The following is a 17,490-nucleotide window of genomic DNA, read 5'->3' as shown; positions in this document are numbered from 1 at the left end:
CTTGACAGGTTATGCAGTTTGGAAGGATCGATGGCAACGCCTACATTTTAGACTTTCAGTATCCCTTTTCAGCCGTCCAAGCCTTTGCTGTTGCTCTGGCAAATGTGACTCAGCGTCTCAAATGAGCCTAGACTATGGCACAGGAGCATTTCAACTACAGTGGAAAAATTAAGCCTTCAATAGAATGGATAGCTCAATGGGACAACGAGAAACAACAAAACATTAAATAATGTCAACTGGAAAGAACCATGACTTCCCGTGTGAAGGCACTCTTGTCATTTTCTTAATTTTTTTACATGCAATATTGCTGATGGTTGAACAGGAGCCATTTTGTCATGATGGGAGCGTGCCTGTTGACAGTTCTGTTTTGTTTGGTGCAATAGATGTTAGAATATTACATGGAAAAACTGCCTTATTTATAATATTATTTTTTGAAAACTGTAAGCTATGTGGTTCATTGACCTGTTTTTTCCAGTTTGTAGAATCACAAACAAAAATGCAACTAAGAATATTTTTTAATACTTGAATGCATTCAAAATGGGACGGTAGGTACTGAAGGTTAGATAGATTTGCGTAGCTATGAGTTCATGTTTGCAGAAACCAGAGTGTTTTTGGTTTGGTTTTAAGAGAATCTCTATACTGAACTGAAAAACTCTTGATGTTTTTCATTTCTAAATTATAGTCTTTGCCACATTGGAGTAGATCTGTTCTTAAATGTGTATATATTATTACCCACTGTATTGTTGAAAGAACCAGAGTTAAGTCTACCCTGGAAGGGTATTCAAAATGTGTTAAATTAGGCCTTGCTTTACTGTTCATAGTAATATATTAAAGGGGCTTTATGACTTGTAAACTTAGCTTGAATTGATCCATAATGTAAAAATGCCTAATGTTTGCCATCAATAGCAACAGCTTGTCATGTGGTACCCTGGTAATACATGCCTGCATTCGAAACAAGAACATGTGGGACCCAGAGAAGATAGTTTGGATAACCTCTTTAACCTGCTTGAAGTTCCCCTGTTTGAAGGTTGGTAATAGTGGAGGGTACAACCCTGTTTTATATAAATAAGATAATCTGCCACTAAAATCAGGCCTGGTCGCTGTGCTCCTACAAGTGAATTAGATGTGGCCCCTGACGTAGGGAAGGGGGTTTTACTGTCTTGAACATAAAATTCCCTAGGCCCAGTTTAAAAGAGGGGTCTGGACATATGCAACAACCCCTCATATTGAAATCCATGGAGGTTACAGGAACATACCAGTATGGAGTAAATCATCAGAAAATGACATGGTAAAAATCTGTGAATTAACAACTTTAATTTACTCTTGCCTTTGTAAATGTAGCTATGAAAACCCATTTTGATATTCAAAAAATAAATTTGTTATGAAACAGATAAAAGGGCAGCAAAATTTGGAACTAGGACACACATTCTCATGGTGTCCACAATTCTACCAAAACACTCTTCTTTTTTTATAGCTAGTTAACTTGTACTATCCCTATAAATGGCTGCCTGTATATTTCATATGGACTTTTCCCCCCTTAATTTACAGAGTTATGCACCCTTTGCTCTAAATGTAGGAGCATAATTGTTGTTTCCTCTACCGTCTAGTTTAATACAAAAATGTCTGCTTGATGTTAAACCAGTCCTGCTGAATTACACCTCTAGGCTTCACAGCAGTGACATGGATAACTGAAGGGTATTTACTACTTTACTGAAATTATTTGATTCAGAACTGCATTGAACCATTCTACTGAGGGTCTTGAGAACTTGAAGGTCAATTAAATATCGACTTTTTCTTCATATGATCAAATGTAGATAAAATAATCTACTACGATTTATCTGTTTCTAAGATAGAAGGAAGGCAACTTAATTGGTCGCCATTACAGCTCCCACAGGAGTTTGCATCCAGGCTACTCGCTCTTGGATGGTATATCTTCTTAGGTATGCTATACTTCCTTTATCCTGGTATCACTGCCTAACAAAATTAGTAATTAAGAAATCTAGGTGAAAAAAAACTGTACTGTATTTATAGTGGTCATAATGCGTGTCGCCAATTTAACAGCAGATAGAACTAGGAAACTAATTCAATTTTTTACAGTCTACAGAAGAGGACTACTGAAGGAGGGCTGTGTATGAATATTGCAGTTCTGACGCTATTATCCTTCTCCCCACAATATGAGCAATCTCATCTACAGTGTCACTAGCGTAGTTGCAGTCATTATAAATGACATTCGACTGAAACAGCACATTGACTAATGCATCTCTACATGTCAAGTCAGTGTATATGTAACATGACCTTTTTTGGTATCCACATTGATTAGGATAAAATACAATGTGAAAATATATCATGGGGTTTATGATCGTAAAGGGAATCTGTCACCATAAAAATGCAGTGTATTCTGCAGGCAACATGTTTTAGAGCTGGATGAGCTGAGCAGATTGATTATATAGTTCTGTGAGAAAAGATTTAGTGTAAATTGTATTTTATTCATTTAAATTCCCGCTCTTTCTGGGCTTTAAAGTCAAGGAGGCAGTCCTATCAGTGACTGAAAGCTATCTCTGTATTTACAGTCAGAAGGGGAAGACTGTCCACCAATTAATAGGACCGCCTTCTTGTCTTCAAAGCCCAGACAAAGCAGGGATGTAAATGGATAACTACTTTTTTACTGTATATTTGCCCATGAAACAATGCATCAAACTGCTCTGCTTCACCTTCTCTGTAACATGCTGCCTTCACTGTGTTCAGTGTAACAGTTCCCTTTAAGTGACTTCTCACTATGGCACTATAGGGAAATTATTCCTTATAATTGATTACATGAATAGCATATTAATTGCATCTGGTACAAATGTTTGACAGAGGTAAAACCACTGGGGCCCCCAATAGGCACCTTTTCCACATCTCCCATTCACTTTAATCAAAAGGAGCTGTGAACATGAGATTAATGGGAGACAGGCATTTATATAATGCCCGTTTGATATGCCCTAAATGTCTATGAGCAGGAAATAACTTTAATATATAAAGTACAACATCTTCTGAAAGTAAAATGACTTTTGTGGCTTGACAAGAAATATTATTGTAAAAATGATTGTCAAATAACATCATGCTGAAGAGTTGGACTGGCCATGTATGTATGTATGTGTGTGTGTATATATATATATATATATATATATATATATGTGTTATATTGCTTTATTGTGTGCGGCATTCACTAGTTCTCTGATTGGGCAACAGAGGATTTTTTTTTGTTTTAATGACCATCTGAAATGCAAAATGCGTCTATGCAAAATTTCAAATCTGAATTGTGGATAAAGTTTAAATGAATCCTTTCAAATTGATCCTTTTTAGCGTCAGCCCATTTATTTCTAAAGTCTGATACCTAATTCTGATTAATATTGACATTTAATTGCTGATCTTATTGTTATTTTAACATTTTTTATGACAATATAGATCATGAAGAAAACTATATGTTCTGGGCAAATAATCAGTCGTCAACATTTTTTTACTGAAGAAGTTCACCTTGAAGTCACACATGTTATAGCATGGACAATGCCAATTTTTCATCAGCATGGTGGTAATCCACTTGAAGCTGATCTATAAGTTGTGTTTGACACTCTGGTTGCTAGGGATACACCGCCTAGTAACCATTTCTTTTAATATAGTTATCAAGCAGTAAGTCACTAGCGATTCGTAACGCAAGGTAGAAATGCTCTGGGAAGTTTTCAGCTTCCCCCTGGGCACTTTATTGCTGAAATATCTGCTCAGTTCCGGTCCACCATTATGCAATGTGACACCGCCAACCATGCGTTAGTCTGTCAGTGCAATCCTATTAGAGTCACATCAAGGCTCTTATAGGAATGCCTAGAGAGACTGATTTCCAGTCCACATAGTAGACACTGTAGGATATGACTGGAATCAGTAGCACTATGTTTTACATAATGTTCTTTACAAATGAAGTAGAAACATTTCCTAGAGTGCTTCTTGTATAAATTTGTGGAAGATATGGCACTCATATATCCGGAGGACTGCTCAAACTATTAATTTTATTATTTTAAAATGTTGTAATGTACTCCGGGTCACAAATATTAAAAAGTCATAAATCTAAAATGGTTATACAAGATACGTATATTGTACAGAAAATAAAACACACAATAATTAAAACATCACTAGAATGACGTTTGGATATGTGAATAACTGGGGTATAAGGTAACTAATTGAACCTATATGCCTAGCAGTGAGTAATAAGTCCACCACAATACAATCTAGGTCATTGAATATTGTGATCGTTATAGCAATATTTCGATCAAATCATCACCATATATTCGATAGCCGCAATATAATCGATAACCGCAATTCGTATGTCCACCACAATATCTTCTGGTTAACAAATGTAATCGTTCAGGCCGGATTTTCAATCGGGTGATCACCGGATATTCGGCGTTAGCGATCGCCGTTTAACAAGTTGAAATATATTTGTGTAATTTCAAGTTATCACAGCTTGAATAATTCGGGGTTCCAGCTCTCTGGTGGCGTCACACCTCTTTATGAGCTGTACTACTCCCTTACCTCCAAAGCGAAGTATGGCTTTTTTTTCCCCTCTGGTCTCAGTTGTTTCAGCGTCTCTCGTGCTCAAATCCTGGGTTGCTCCAATCAAGGTGGAGTGGAACAATAAGACTCCAGGCAGTTCTTTAGCAGGCACAGGACAAATCTGTTCTCAACCAGCAGATGGAAAAGAGGTACCAATCCTGGTAGTCTGTAGCGTACGCAGAAATAGTGGTATCGGGGGGTCCAGATTACTCCCAGACGCGTTTCGAAGTCTTGTGGGTTCTGACTTCTTCCTCAGTGGTGACCTGGCACCCACCATACCACCTTTTTATATCCCACATATATAAAATGGTGGTATGGTGGGTGCCAGGTCACCACTGAGGAAGAAGTCAGAACCCACAAGACTTCGAAACGCGTCTAGGAGTAATCTGGACCCCCCGTTACCACCATTTCTGCGTACGCTACAGACTACCAGGATTTGTACCTCTTTTCCATCTGCTAGTTGAGAACAGATTTGTCCTGTGCCTGCTAAAGAACTGCCTGGAGTCATATTCTCCACTCCACCTTGATTGAAGCAACCCAGGATTTGAGCTCGAGAGACGCTGAAATAACTGAGACCAGAGGAAAAAAAGCCATACTTCGCTTTGGAGGTAAGGGAGTAGTACAGCTCATAAAGAGGTGGGACGCCACCAGAGAGCTGGAACCCCGAAGTATTCAAGCTGTGATAACTTGAAATTACACAAATATATTTCAACTTGTTAAACGGCGATCGCTAACGCCGAATATCCGGTGATCACCTGATTGAAAATCCGGCCTGAACGATTATCACATTTGTTAACCAGAAGATATTGTGGTGGACATACGAATTGCGGTTATCAAATATATTGTGGCTATCGAATATATGGTGATGATTTGATCGAAATATTGCTATAACGATCACAATATTCAATGACCTAGATTATATTGTGGTGGACTTATTACTCACTGCTAGGCATATAGGTTCAATTAGTTACCTTATACCCCAGTCATTCACATATCCAATCGTCATTCTAGTGATGTATTAATTATTGTGTGTTTTATTTTCTGTACAATATACGTATCTTGTATGACTATTTTAGATTTGACTTTTTAATATTTGTGACCTGGAGTACATTACAACATTTAAAAAAAATAAAATTAATCGTTTGAGCAGTCCTCCGGATATATGAGTGCCATATCTTCCACAACTATCTCTTAATAATAACCCTCTGGTGTGTGGAGTTCACACTGAGATATTGAGCACCACTTCATCCCCATTGATTAGTAGAGCCACCCCATTCTGCCAACATAATTGCTTCTTATATATACCCCCAAGAGGAGTCAATAATGCTTGGCTGGAGTCAAGCTGCATCTTTTGTTTGTGATACAATTGCCATTTTCCTATGACCGCTCATTCCCAACAATCTGCCCATCTAAAGGTATCACAGATCACCCAATGAATGAATGAGGTGAAACAATAGTTCATGTGGACTACTAAGTTATCATTTCTGGGCAGCAGATCGTGCTGTCTAAACAACACTCTGCTGCTCAGTGAAAGTGCAGCCATAGGGAATAACTGTTAAATTAGTGGGAGTCCTATCGCTAGGCTGCCCACCGATCATGGGTACAGGGGCCCTGTACCCCATGGTGCTCTCTGAAAAATGAACAGAGTGGCTGATCAGGGCTATGATCTCAGCCGCCACTCCATTCATTTTTATAGGAGTTTTCCTAGTGCAGTCCCATTGGTAGGACCCCCATGATCTAATAGTTATCCACTATCTTGTGGATAGGAGATAACTTAATATAACTGGAATACCCCTTAATATATAAGAAGCTATTAAACTACTTTATATGCATTCCTTTAGCAGAAAATAGTCCATTTTGCTAAATCTCTATTTGCCCTGATGAAAAAAGAGGCAATTAAATTGTGATCTTGTTCTAGTACATAAATTAATAATATACGAAAACAAAATTTGTGATTGTGGTTAAATAAGATGTGTTATGTTCTAAATGAAAAAGCTACCCAAAGCTGAGCTATCCTTAGGGTTCTGGAGAAACCCTATTTCGTTGCTGGAATGGTCTGCTGGATCCGAACAACGCTAGTGTGAAAGTACCCGTAGTTATATAATACACTGATATATTAGAGTATGATGTACATGTACAATTCCTGGATATACTGGTATTATTGGAATGGTTTCATTTGCAAGTGTGAATAATCTAATAATATGAAACACACGCTACAGGGAATTTGAGCCTGCAGAATACAAAAAGGACACTGATGTAAAATGAGACTTTGACTTTTCTAATTGCTTCACATCACTTTGGCTATTAAATGTTGATGTCACCTGACCATTCTGTCAGTATAAATTCTGTCCATTCTGCATGCAAGTAGGTTCCAGGTAGAGTGTTCTCCTTTTTATTCCGCCCCTTGTATTGCATTAAAAAAATGTTCTTTCCCTTTTAAAAAGACAAAGCAGCAATCAGTTGATTACACCATGTATGATTTCTTTAGTCAGCTTGTATCACCATGGAAACCCATATCTAGGCATATTTTTCTCTGGCTGCAGCCACTGCCTGGACAGTGTAGTATTATGCGGCAGCCATACCCATGAATGGATGTACTTTGTCAAGTTGCTAGCACTTAGATAGGGTGCCTGAGTGGTACCTCTTTATAGCGCCCATATGTTATAATAAAGAACACAGACGTGGCTTGTCATTTTGAGATGGCCCTTTTAAAAGCCAATTGCCACATTTTTAGTGGTTGAGTTATACATGGGTGTATATAAATCACACATTTAAAGCTTAGTTTAATTATAATTTTGCTACATTGTCTCAATTAACCAGTATTTCATGTTTCAAGTAAGTTTCTTCCTCTTCTCATACTATTTTTTACACTAGATGTCATGGCCACTAGCTATGCATGGTATTGCAGCTCATTCCCATTCATTTGAATTGGGACTAAGCTGCAGAAAGGCCATGAGACCTATGGATGTGATGTCACAGGCCAAGGAAGAGGCGCAGAGCTTGCATAGGAGTCGGACCACCACCGACCCCTGAAGATAGTTTATCAATATTTAACTTGAGAAAAACCAATTTGAATGAACCCTGAAATAGTGAAACTTGAAAACACAAACAAATATCTTTGCACACTAGTCTTTAATCTCTTATTTGATTACATATTGTCATTAAAGCAAAAATATAAATATGTGAAGAAATCTTAGAGACATATGTGAGAATAGATATGTCTATACTAGGCATGTTAAGATTTACTTTAGATTTTCCAACCAAGTGAAAGTTTGTTCTGAGCATCAACTATGTAAAATTATATTTTCTGACATTGTTTCTGATCTTCCCCAGTCTTCTAATTTCTGTGCTAACTTATTTTTGTTATACTTCTCTGCCCCAATGGCCTACATTTGTCACTGTATTTGCACCTTTTGGGACATTTATCTTCTTGTACATATGTATTAACTGTGTGCCAAAGTTAGAGGCATTTGTGCCATGCATGATTTTGTAAAAGAGTAGAAAGTAGGCGTTGACTAATAGGTGGGTGGGGTAAAAATTTAAGAAACCTGTAGACATATTTAACAATGTAACATACTTAGCAACATTTTGGAACATTTGTTACAAATAACAATGTTGCTAAACTGACTAATTGTAAACTATAAATCCCCACTGACGTGTTCCAGGATCTCAGCAAGGCAAGTGGCTGGGGCAGAAGCTATTTTGCCTGGTCTGCAGTGGGACAATAGGTTCTTTAATCCCTGCCCCTTTGGTAATTCCCCAGCCAAAAAGGGAAGAAATCACTGTAATACTGCAAGAAAAAAAATTCCACAGGACTGTTTCAGAAACGTGCAGAAAGTCATGAAGAGTGAGAAAGTGTGGTGGGAAAATTACCTGTTTACATGCAAAAAATACTAAAGCGATATGAACAATTTTCCATACTCGAGCCGGTGGAAAACATTGCACGTTACCTGCTACTTATTCTATTACCTGTCATAAATTTTTGTAGTTTAAAAAAACAAAAAACATTTGCATTCACCTATTTTAAATGTTGTAATTATTTGTATTACTTCAAATTTACAACTGTGTGGCATGCAATGTGTTAAACGTCATGTTAGTTACCATTCCCAGGAGAATTTCTGGACATTGAAAGAAGGGTAGGTCGATAAAGTCCCACATCAATATGGCCATAAGGAAATAATTAAAGGTTTTTCAGAAATAAAATAATTTTTTATTTTGTATTGTTTAAAGAGCTGTTCCCATGCTGGACCTGTATGGCATATCCACAGGATATGTCTTAAAAGTCAGTAGGTAAGGGCTCCACCTCTGGGACCCACATCTACCTAAAGAATGGAGAGGTGGCCATGCATGCACGGCTCTCTCATTCCATTTTTATGGAAGTTCTGAGGACAGCCGAGCAACTGCAAGGTAGGAACAGCATGTATCTGACTTTTTCCATAAAAGCCTGAGAGAGGAATACCCAAGCAACCATAAACAATTGTATATGCCTTATGTATGCCTATGTGTGGTGTGGAGATTCGCTCTGGTAGCTAAGACTAGCGGATGCAGCCTAGAGGTGAGGTACACAGTTAAAACAAAATCACAGAACTATAGTGGCCAATATGGGGGAACTGCCCAAGCCCCAAACACAGTAGCGTGTTTCTCATTGGGCGAGCAGTCCCACCACATGTGAACCACAAAAATACAGTGGCAAGTATGGGGGAGCTGCTCAAACCCCAAACACTGTAGCGTGTTTCTCATTGGGGGAGCAATCCCACCGCATGTGGACCGCAGCAAACGACCATTCCGAGCAATTAATGCGTACAAAGGAGGACGCCAGCGCAGTCCACATGCAGCACAGAAGCATCCTACACAGACTGGAGCATTGTGCGGATGAAAATACAATTATATAAATCACTGAAAAAAGTTGCACCAAACGTAGTACACAGTACACAGTTCTTGAATCAAACAGCGGTGTTTATTCACACATTGGTGTATAACAAAATGCAGATAAGGTGTATCATAAAACACAGGTGGCTTGGTGTTTCACACACAAGGAAAGTCCATAAACAATAAAAGTCACCTTTTCTCTTGGGTGTTAATTAGCACCCTGTTAGCCGTTCAGCCTCATCAAGTCCATAGGTGGACTTTAGAGGGGCCTGAGTCACCCAGCCAGGCTCAAATCCCAGCACAGCCCTCAGTTCACAGCACACAGACCTCCTGAGCTCCACTGTCAGAGGGAGGTAAATCCACACACCTGGCAGTGCTGGCTGGTCTTTATGACTGGCCAAATCTGGCCTGGAACATGGGGAGTAGTCACCCACCCAGCACTTTGACTACTCCCAGTAAGAGCCATCCCGGAACAGCTATAACAGCCATGCTAAATCTTTAGGTGTTAATTAGCAATAGCTGCTGCTGACACATAAAATACCGGCTATTACTTCACCGATGCCAGGAACCTCGGTGACGCATACCTTCCATCCACAATGATTCCAGGTACCTTCTTACAGTGGATATAAAATAAACAATCTGGTCCACTTTTGACATGTCCCTTATTGGTGGCGATTCTGTGAGATAAAGTTTTCAATCTGTGTTTTCGCTAGGAACCAGTGACATCATTAACGCTGACATACATCATTTGTGGAGCTTCTATTCATGAGATAATTGCTCCTAGTTCACAGGTAGGTCACATATTTATAGAATTTACCTTTTATTATGTACATCTCATCATGATGTTCTGTGACCATCTGAGCCTAATTGTTATACCTGTACATACTTGGCATGCCGCTGACGTACAAAAAAAGACTGGTTTTTATTTACCTCTATTTTCAGAAAGAAATCACTTTGATACTGTATATTTACACATTATTTCTATTCATATTGCTTTGATTTCTCTGTTTTCTATTAAGAATTCAATCTGATCAGTGTGTGCACTATGAAAACCCTAAACAGACTGGTTATGCAGTCATTTATGACTGCGTCAGCATGTACTGTAGTATAACCCATATATTATCTTTTTACTTTTTATTTGTGTATATTTTTTAAGATGCATTTATGAATCATGGCTGATTGCATTGTACAAAGATAGAAAAAAGACTTTGCAATCTTTCATCATCTCTCTTTATATGTGTACTGTATTAAAATGTGCCACAGGCACTGGGAAGATGTAATGTGGTTTGTCTGGTCATGTAGATAGTTTATGGTCTTGAGGAAATGACTGCTATGTTTCTTCCATGACAACTTGGATTTGTAATGGTTATATAGCTATTGCTTAATAAAAGACTATAAAAAGGAAAATAAGTGTACATCTATTATTAAAAACACAATTGTAAAAATCTCAGTGGTATGTTAATTAACAGATTTTGGGAGTTATCAATCTTTAATGGAGTTATATCAATCATACTGTAGAGTATAGAGAGAACCTTTCCAAACACGTATATTATATGCAATTGAGTCAGATATATTCTGTACTGCCTGTTGCTTGGGTATTTTTCCATATCTTTGCATGCCTATCGGAAATGCTTATTTTCTCTGTATGCAAGCAGGATAAAAGGGAACTACAACTTGCAGGAGGGTAAAGAAGATACAAGTTTTGCCTTTTTATGTATATTACATAGTTACATTTATTGCAGTTTAATTTTATTTACCAGATTTGTTTTAAAAAAATTTAACCCAAGCTACTATTTCCTAGTATAAAAAAAAAAAAAAATTCCTAGTATACATGTCTCAAAGCTCACCCATCGACCATTTCATGGTCCATTTCACATTACATTCATACAGAGCTCACATAGAGATCATTGAGCAGTCTGTGTTCACTACACATCTAAAGGTATTTGTCTTGCTAAGGACTCGTTCAGTCTTTCCGTTTGCCTGATCTATCAGAAGAACAGAAAAATTAAAACTAACTGATCATCTTAGTTTGAGCATCAGTTGTGCTCAGTTTATTTCAGTTCCATCAGGCATCAAGTTTTTTCTAATAAAAAAATCTTGTTTCTTAACCCTTTCATGACCAAGGGTCATTGATGCCCCAATGTCCAGGTCAAAATTTACAAATCTGACATGTGTCACTTTATGTGGTAATAGCTTTGGAACACTTTTACTTATCCAAGCCATTCTGAGATTGTTTTCTCGTGACACATTGTACTTCATGACAGTCATAAATTTGAGTCAATATATATCACCTTTATTTATGAAAAAGTCCCATATTTACCCAAAAATTTAAAAAATTAGCAATTTTCTAAACTTCAATTTCTCTGCTTCGAAAACAGAAAGTGATACCTCATAAAATATTTATTACTTTATTTGGAAATGTTATTTTATTTTTTTAGGACGTTAGAAGGCTTAGAAGTTTAGAAGCAATTCTTAAAATTTTTAAGAAAATTTCCAAAACCCACTTTTTAAGGACTAGTTCAGGTCTGAAGTCACTTTGTGGGGCTTACATAGTGTATACCCCATAAATGACCCAATTATGGAAACTACACCCCTCAAGTTACTTAAAACCAATTTTACAAACGTTATTAACCCTTTAGGTGTTCCACAAGAATTAAAGGAAAATGGAGATGAAATTTCGAGATTTCACTTTTTTAGCAGATTTTCTATTTTATTAAAAATTTTTCTTTAACACATTAAGGGTTAACAGCCAAACAAAACTCAATATTTATTACTCTGATTCTGCGGTTTACAGAAACACTCCACATGTGGTCGTAAACTGCTGTACGGGCACACGGCAGGGCGCAGAAGGAAAGGAATGCCATACGGTTTTTGGAAGGCAGATTTTGCTGGATTGGTTTTCTGAACGCCATATGTTTTTTAATTTTCTACCGATCGTCTTGTGCAGGGGCTCATTTTTTGCAAAAAGAGTTGAGGTTTTTATTGGTACCATTTTGGGGTACATAGGATTTTTTGATCATTCATTATTACACTTTATGGGACAAGGTGGCCAAAAATTGGCTGTTTTGGAACAGTTTTGTTTATTTTTTTTACAGCGTTCATCTGAGGGGTTAGGTCATGTGACAGTTTTATAGTGCAGATCGTTACGGACGTGGCAATACCCAATATGTATACCTTTTCTTATTTAAGTTTTACACAATAATAGCATTTCTGAAACCAAAAAAATGATGTTTTAGTGTCTCCATAGTCTGAGAGCCATAGCTTTTTATTTTTTGGGCGATTGTCTTAAATATGGGCTAATTTTTTGCGGGATTAGGTAACGGTTTGATTGGTACTATTTTGGGGTATATATGCCTTTTTTGATCGCTTGGTGTTGCACTTTTTGTTATTTTTTATGGTGTTTATTGGACGGTGTTGATGATGTGATATATTTATAGAGATGGTCGTTACGGACGCGGTGACACCTAATATGTGTGTTTTTTTTTGTTGTTTTGTTTTTTTATAGGAAAAGGAATTTTTTTTTTTTACATTTTTATTTATTTATTTTTACTTTTATTATTTTCACTTTTTTTTTATCAGTTCCCTCTTGGATCTTGAAGATCCAGTGGGGCTGATGGTTGTACTATACTTTGCAATGCTCTTGCATTGCAAAGTATAATACAATCAGATGCCTGTAGGTGGCAGCACTGGACGCCTATACCATGGCAACCGGACGCCTTTGCAAAGCGTCCGGTTGCCATGGCAACCATCGGGCGCTGCGATCGCAGCAGCCCTGATGGTTGAGAGAGAGGGAGCCCTCTCCCTCTATTAACCCTATGGATGCCGCTACTGCGGCATCTATGGGGTTACAGCAGTGTCAGCATAGAGCTGACACACGCTGCTGATGGCGGCGGCTCAGGAATGGAGCCGCCGCCATCACACACAGAAGGGGGACCGCATCGGGGGCAGGGGACGGGGCATCGCTGGAAACTGGGGAGAGGAGAGGGTGGCAGCATTTCACTACTTACAGGAAGGGGCTGCAGGAAGGGGCGGACCGCATCGGGAGGAAGTAGCAGGAGAAGATGATGGACAAGAAGGGGGCGCAGGAGGGGGCGGACCGCATCGGGGGGGGGGGGCAGGACAAGAACGGGGCACAGATCGGGGGCTTCAAGGGGGCACGGGGGCTTCAGGACACATTACCGATTTCAGGCTCTGATCTGCAGACCGCAGATCAGAGCCTGAAACCGGCATTTTTTTCACACAGCGATCCGATTAGTTAGTCTGCACAGACTAACCAATCGGATCGATTGCCGGCAAGGGGCCACTCTGATTGGTCCCTTGCCGGCATTACTGCACTGTATGCTGTCTGTGACAGCATACAGGGCAGGGGCAGAAGCTTTAATCCAAGCGCTTTGCAGCGCTTGGATTAAAGAGCTGCCAGAACGTATATATACGTGGTAGCTGCACGGGGTATGTGCAGCTATCACGTATATATACAGATTGCAGTCGTGAAGGGGTTAATAACTATAGGTAAGTTGATTTTAGAAGGTGTCCAATTATTGCTGGAAAGCCACAATAAAACCTCCTAAAGAGAAAGTATCATATCTGTGGGTTTCATTCTTTGCTCGATAATCTTGTATGTCTCAGCAAAACCCAAAAATATGGCCTACTGTACCTTGCATAGCTTCACATCTGCATAACAAAAACATCTGATGCAGATAGACCCATCTGTTATATTCTAGGAATATTTATACTATCTGGTCATAGTTTTATATGAATGTGTCTGGGTGAATTAAGGCAATTTCAAGTTCAGTAAAAGTGCACCCCAGATCCCTCTCCCAGCCCCCGATGTAATCTGCAGTACCTTTTGGCTTTGAGAGAAATTGGAAATCTAGTACACTTCTTGAGTGTGGCTGTAGGAGATATGGTATGGGAATAGTGGCCATTTTCTGTTAGGGTTGAGACAATAAGGAGGAGGTTGTCAAATACCGAAAGGAGATACCTTTCAGTACCTGAGACCACTAGTGAGAGAAGAGGACTTCTTTACACTCCATAGCCCAGCCAATTGTTCCATCTTCAAATTTTGCTAGTTTTGTCCGAACCAAAAATGTGGAATTTAGGATATCAAAGATTAAGCTATCTCTTTACCTGAACTGCCCTACAATAAAACTACAAGTCAGGAAGAACAAGGCCTCCCATTGGATGATGGAGGACAAACATCTCATAAACAATACACGGCCTCTGACCATTTCACAAAAATGAAGAAATAAATGCTTTAACCTGACTAAAGAATGCTTCCAATAAAAAGGTAGAGACCATTTGTAGAAAGTAGAAGAATTTGGGTAGGATGTATTGTAAATTCAAAGAAAGAACTTGTAATTGCGCCTTAATTTTGTGCAACAAAGGGGGGCATAATTAACTGTGAAATGAGATTTCAGATGCTGTATTTAAATTGTATGGATTACCACTTAAAAGATGAATGTGAAATAATACTTTTTAGAGCCCCCAGCGAGGCAGAGATATTAGGCTTGTTTCATATTTACATTGGACATCTTCGGCAGGCTGTTCCGGCAGGGAGCAGCCTGACGGAAATGTCTGGATCTGGTACTGATGGATACTACCTAATACCCCTCGGCCCCATCAACTATAATGGGGACCTGTGGAGATCCGGAAGCAGCCCGGCAAACATACCAAGAATTGGCTAGATCAAAGCTGATACGTGCAGCAGTGTTTGTCCTGCAGTGATGGATCCGGCAGGCTATTCCTGGCCAGGACAGCCTGTTGGATCTATCCAACACAAAAGTTAAACAAGCCTTCAGGGCTTCAAATTCATTACAATTAATCTGAAAATTGGGTAGTGCAACAAAATTCTCAAAAAGATCCATAGTAAATAGTGTAGGTGACAGTGGGCAACCCTAGCTAGCACCATTTTGAATCTCCAAGATAGCTGACAGTGTGCCTTTAATCCTGGCTGTAGCACTAAGGCAGGTGTAAAGGGGCATTATGGCTGTAATTGACTCTTAACAGTATCCCAAAGCAAACGCTGCATAAATATCCAGTTAACCCGATTAAATACCTTCTCATCGTCAGTGTTGAGAAAGACCACTGTTTTTCTTATCCTGTGCATACTGGATAGCGTGAATAAATCTACTCAAGTTGAAATTACCCTACCTCCTCATGACAAACCCTGCTTGGGTGAATAGGAGCGATGACGCTCAATTGTCTTACCAGTATTTTTGCCCAAGTTTTCAAGTTGAAATTTAGGAGGGAGATTGGATGGTAGTTTCCACAATGTTCTTAGTCTTTACCCTCTTTTGGCAGTACCATAATGGTGGTTTCTAATGTTTGCTTTGGGAGGGGGGTGGGGGGGTTGCCTTACATAAGCGCATTGCACCATTGCATAAGGTGCCGGAGTAGAGTAGTAATAAACTTCTAGCCAGGAGAACACATTCTTCAAGCTTAATAGGTAGAGATGAGCAAAAATTCCATTCGGATGGTTCGTCGAATTTTCAGAAAATGAATCTCAGAGAATCGTGTTAAAAATGGCTATTTCCCGGCTGCAGAGAGCCTTTATAGTGGTGTAGAACACTGTGCCTTGCAGTACCACGCATAGCGGGTCTGCTGTGGCAGTGAAATAATACTGTGAGTCAGTATGACATTCAGATGACAGGTGTCGCTCTTAGAATCACTACACACTTCATTTATTTGGGCAGTCACGGGGCCAAAACTGACCTTCGGCCTTACAGGGCGATGTTAGCATCAAGAAAAAGTGCACTCCTTTTACACAGTCCTATGCTGATTCCACATAGATGTCTACAGAACCTGTTCTATTAAATGCTTATACAAGTTGAGCCCACCGACAAAGTGGAGAGGGTGTCAGCAGTAAGTTTGTGTTGACCTTACTAATTATTTTGCCCTTCCTCTGATCCATCAGAACAATAACCCCCAGAAAACTGATCCTGTCTGTGGAGCATCCGCCTTCGCTCAGTTAGCATCTGGTCAGTAATCCATCAGTATTGCTGATGCCAAATAAAACGGGAGTGGATCCAAAACAGAGATGACATGTGAATAGAATATTTGCATGTCTTTTGTCTTTTCTACCCACTCCTTCTTTTGGCTACCAAATCACAAGCCAATTCTGCTGGGACTACACAGAAGGATCCATTGTGAGTCTTATTTTTCCTTCTTTCTGACAGATCAGAAGAAGGGTCAACTAAATGATGTCAGCCATGCCAAAAGGCAAAATAGTGGCCCAGTCATAAAGTGGGGAGGGTGGGAACAGCATGAGAAGTCCACAGAGTGGCCCTATGACATAATGGTGAGGTGGAAGCAGCATGAGGAGGCTGCAGAGTGGCACAATGACAGTGTGTAGGTGGCAGCAGCATCAGGAGGCCACAGAGTGAGCAGGTGACAGTGTGGAGGTGGCAGCAGCATAGGGAGACCACAGAGTGGCAAGGTGACATATTGTGGAGGTGGCAGCAGCAGATCACAGAGTGGGGAGGTGGGTGGCAATAACAGTACCCTCTGACGATGGTGGGTGGGAGAAGGAGCACTTGGCATCAGGTGGGTGGCAGCATCAGAAAGTAGCTGAGGCAGGTAGCCAGAGAAACCGGTCTCTTTTGTCAAAGTGTTATATTATAGAACAGAAGACCGGCACTTCACTGGTAGAATCTTCTCTTTAAAGAGAAGATTCTACCAGTGAAGTGCCGGTCTTCTGTTCCATATTGTAAGTGGGCTTTCATACCCTGGACGCGAGCACCACGATTCTGCAAGAGGAGTGCCGACTGTTTTTCCCTTTTGTCAAAGTGTTGGTGTGGCACCATGAATGATCTAGTCTGATGCATCAGTCATTGGTGGGTGGAAATCCTGGCTGATACACGCCTGATTCATCTTGACAAAGGTCAGTCTCTCCACATTTTGAGTGGACAGGCAGATTCTTCTTGGGGTAACTATGGCCCCTGCCGCACTAAACACCCATTCTGATGCCACACTACTGGCTGGGCAGGACAGTTTTTCCAGGGCAAATACTGCGAGTTGCAGCAATAAATCCCGTTTGGC

The 17,490-nt window shown here is 39.7% G+C and overlaps 1 protein-coding gene across 3 annotated transcripts in view; it reads left to right on the top strand.

Moving 5' to 3' along the window:
* Positions 1-3,335, top strand: part of TULP4 (TUB like protein 4) — a 379,716-nt gene extending 376,381 nt beyond the window's left edge. For all 3 annotated transcript variants that reach the window (XM_044288804.1, XM_044288805.1, XM_044288806.1), the window contains one exon: positions 9-3,335. In XM_044288804.1, the coding sequence (XP_044144739.1) occupies positions 9-125 (117 nt within the window). In that variant the 3' untranslated portion in view covers positions 126-3,335. The remainder of the gene's footprint in view (positions 1-8) is intronic.
* The last annotated feature ends 14,155 nt before the right edge of the window (positions 3,336-17,490 follow it).

The sequence above is a fragment of the Bufo gargarizans genome, chromosome 4 (assembly GCF_014858855.1).
Source record: "Bufo gargarizans isolate SCDJY-AF-19 chromosome 4, ASM1485885v1, whole genome shotgun sequence".
NCBI classification, from domain to species: Eukaryota; Metazoa; Chordata; class Amphibia; order Anura; family Bufonidae; genus Bufo; species Bufo gargarizans.
Note: the sequence above shows the minus strand (reverse complement) of the source record. Positions and strands in the feature narration are given on the sequence as shown.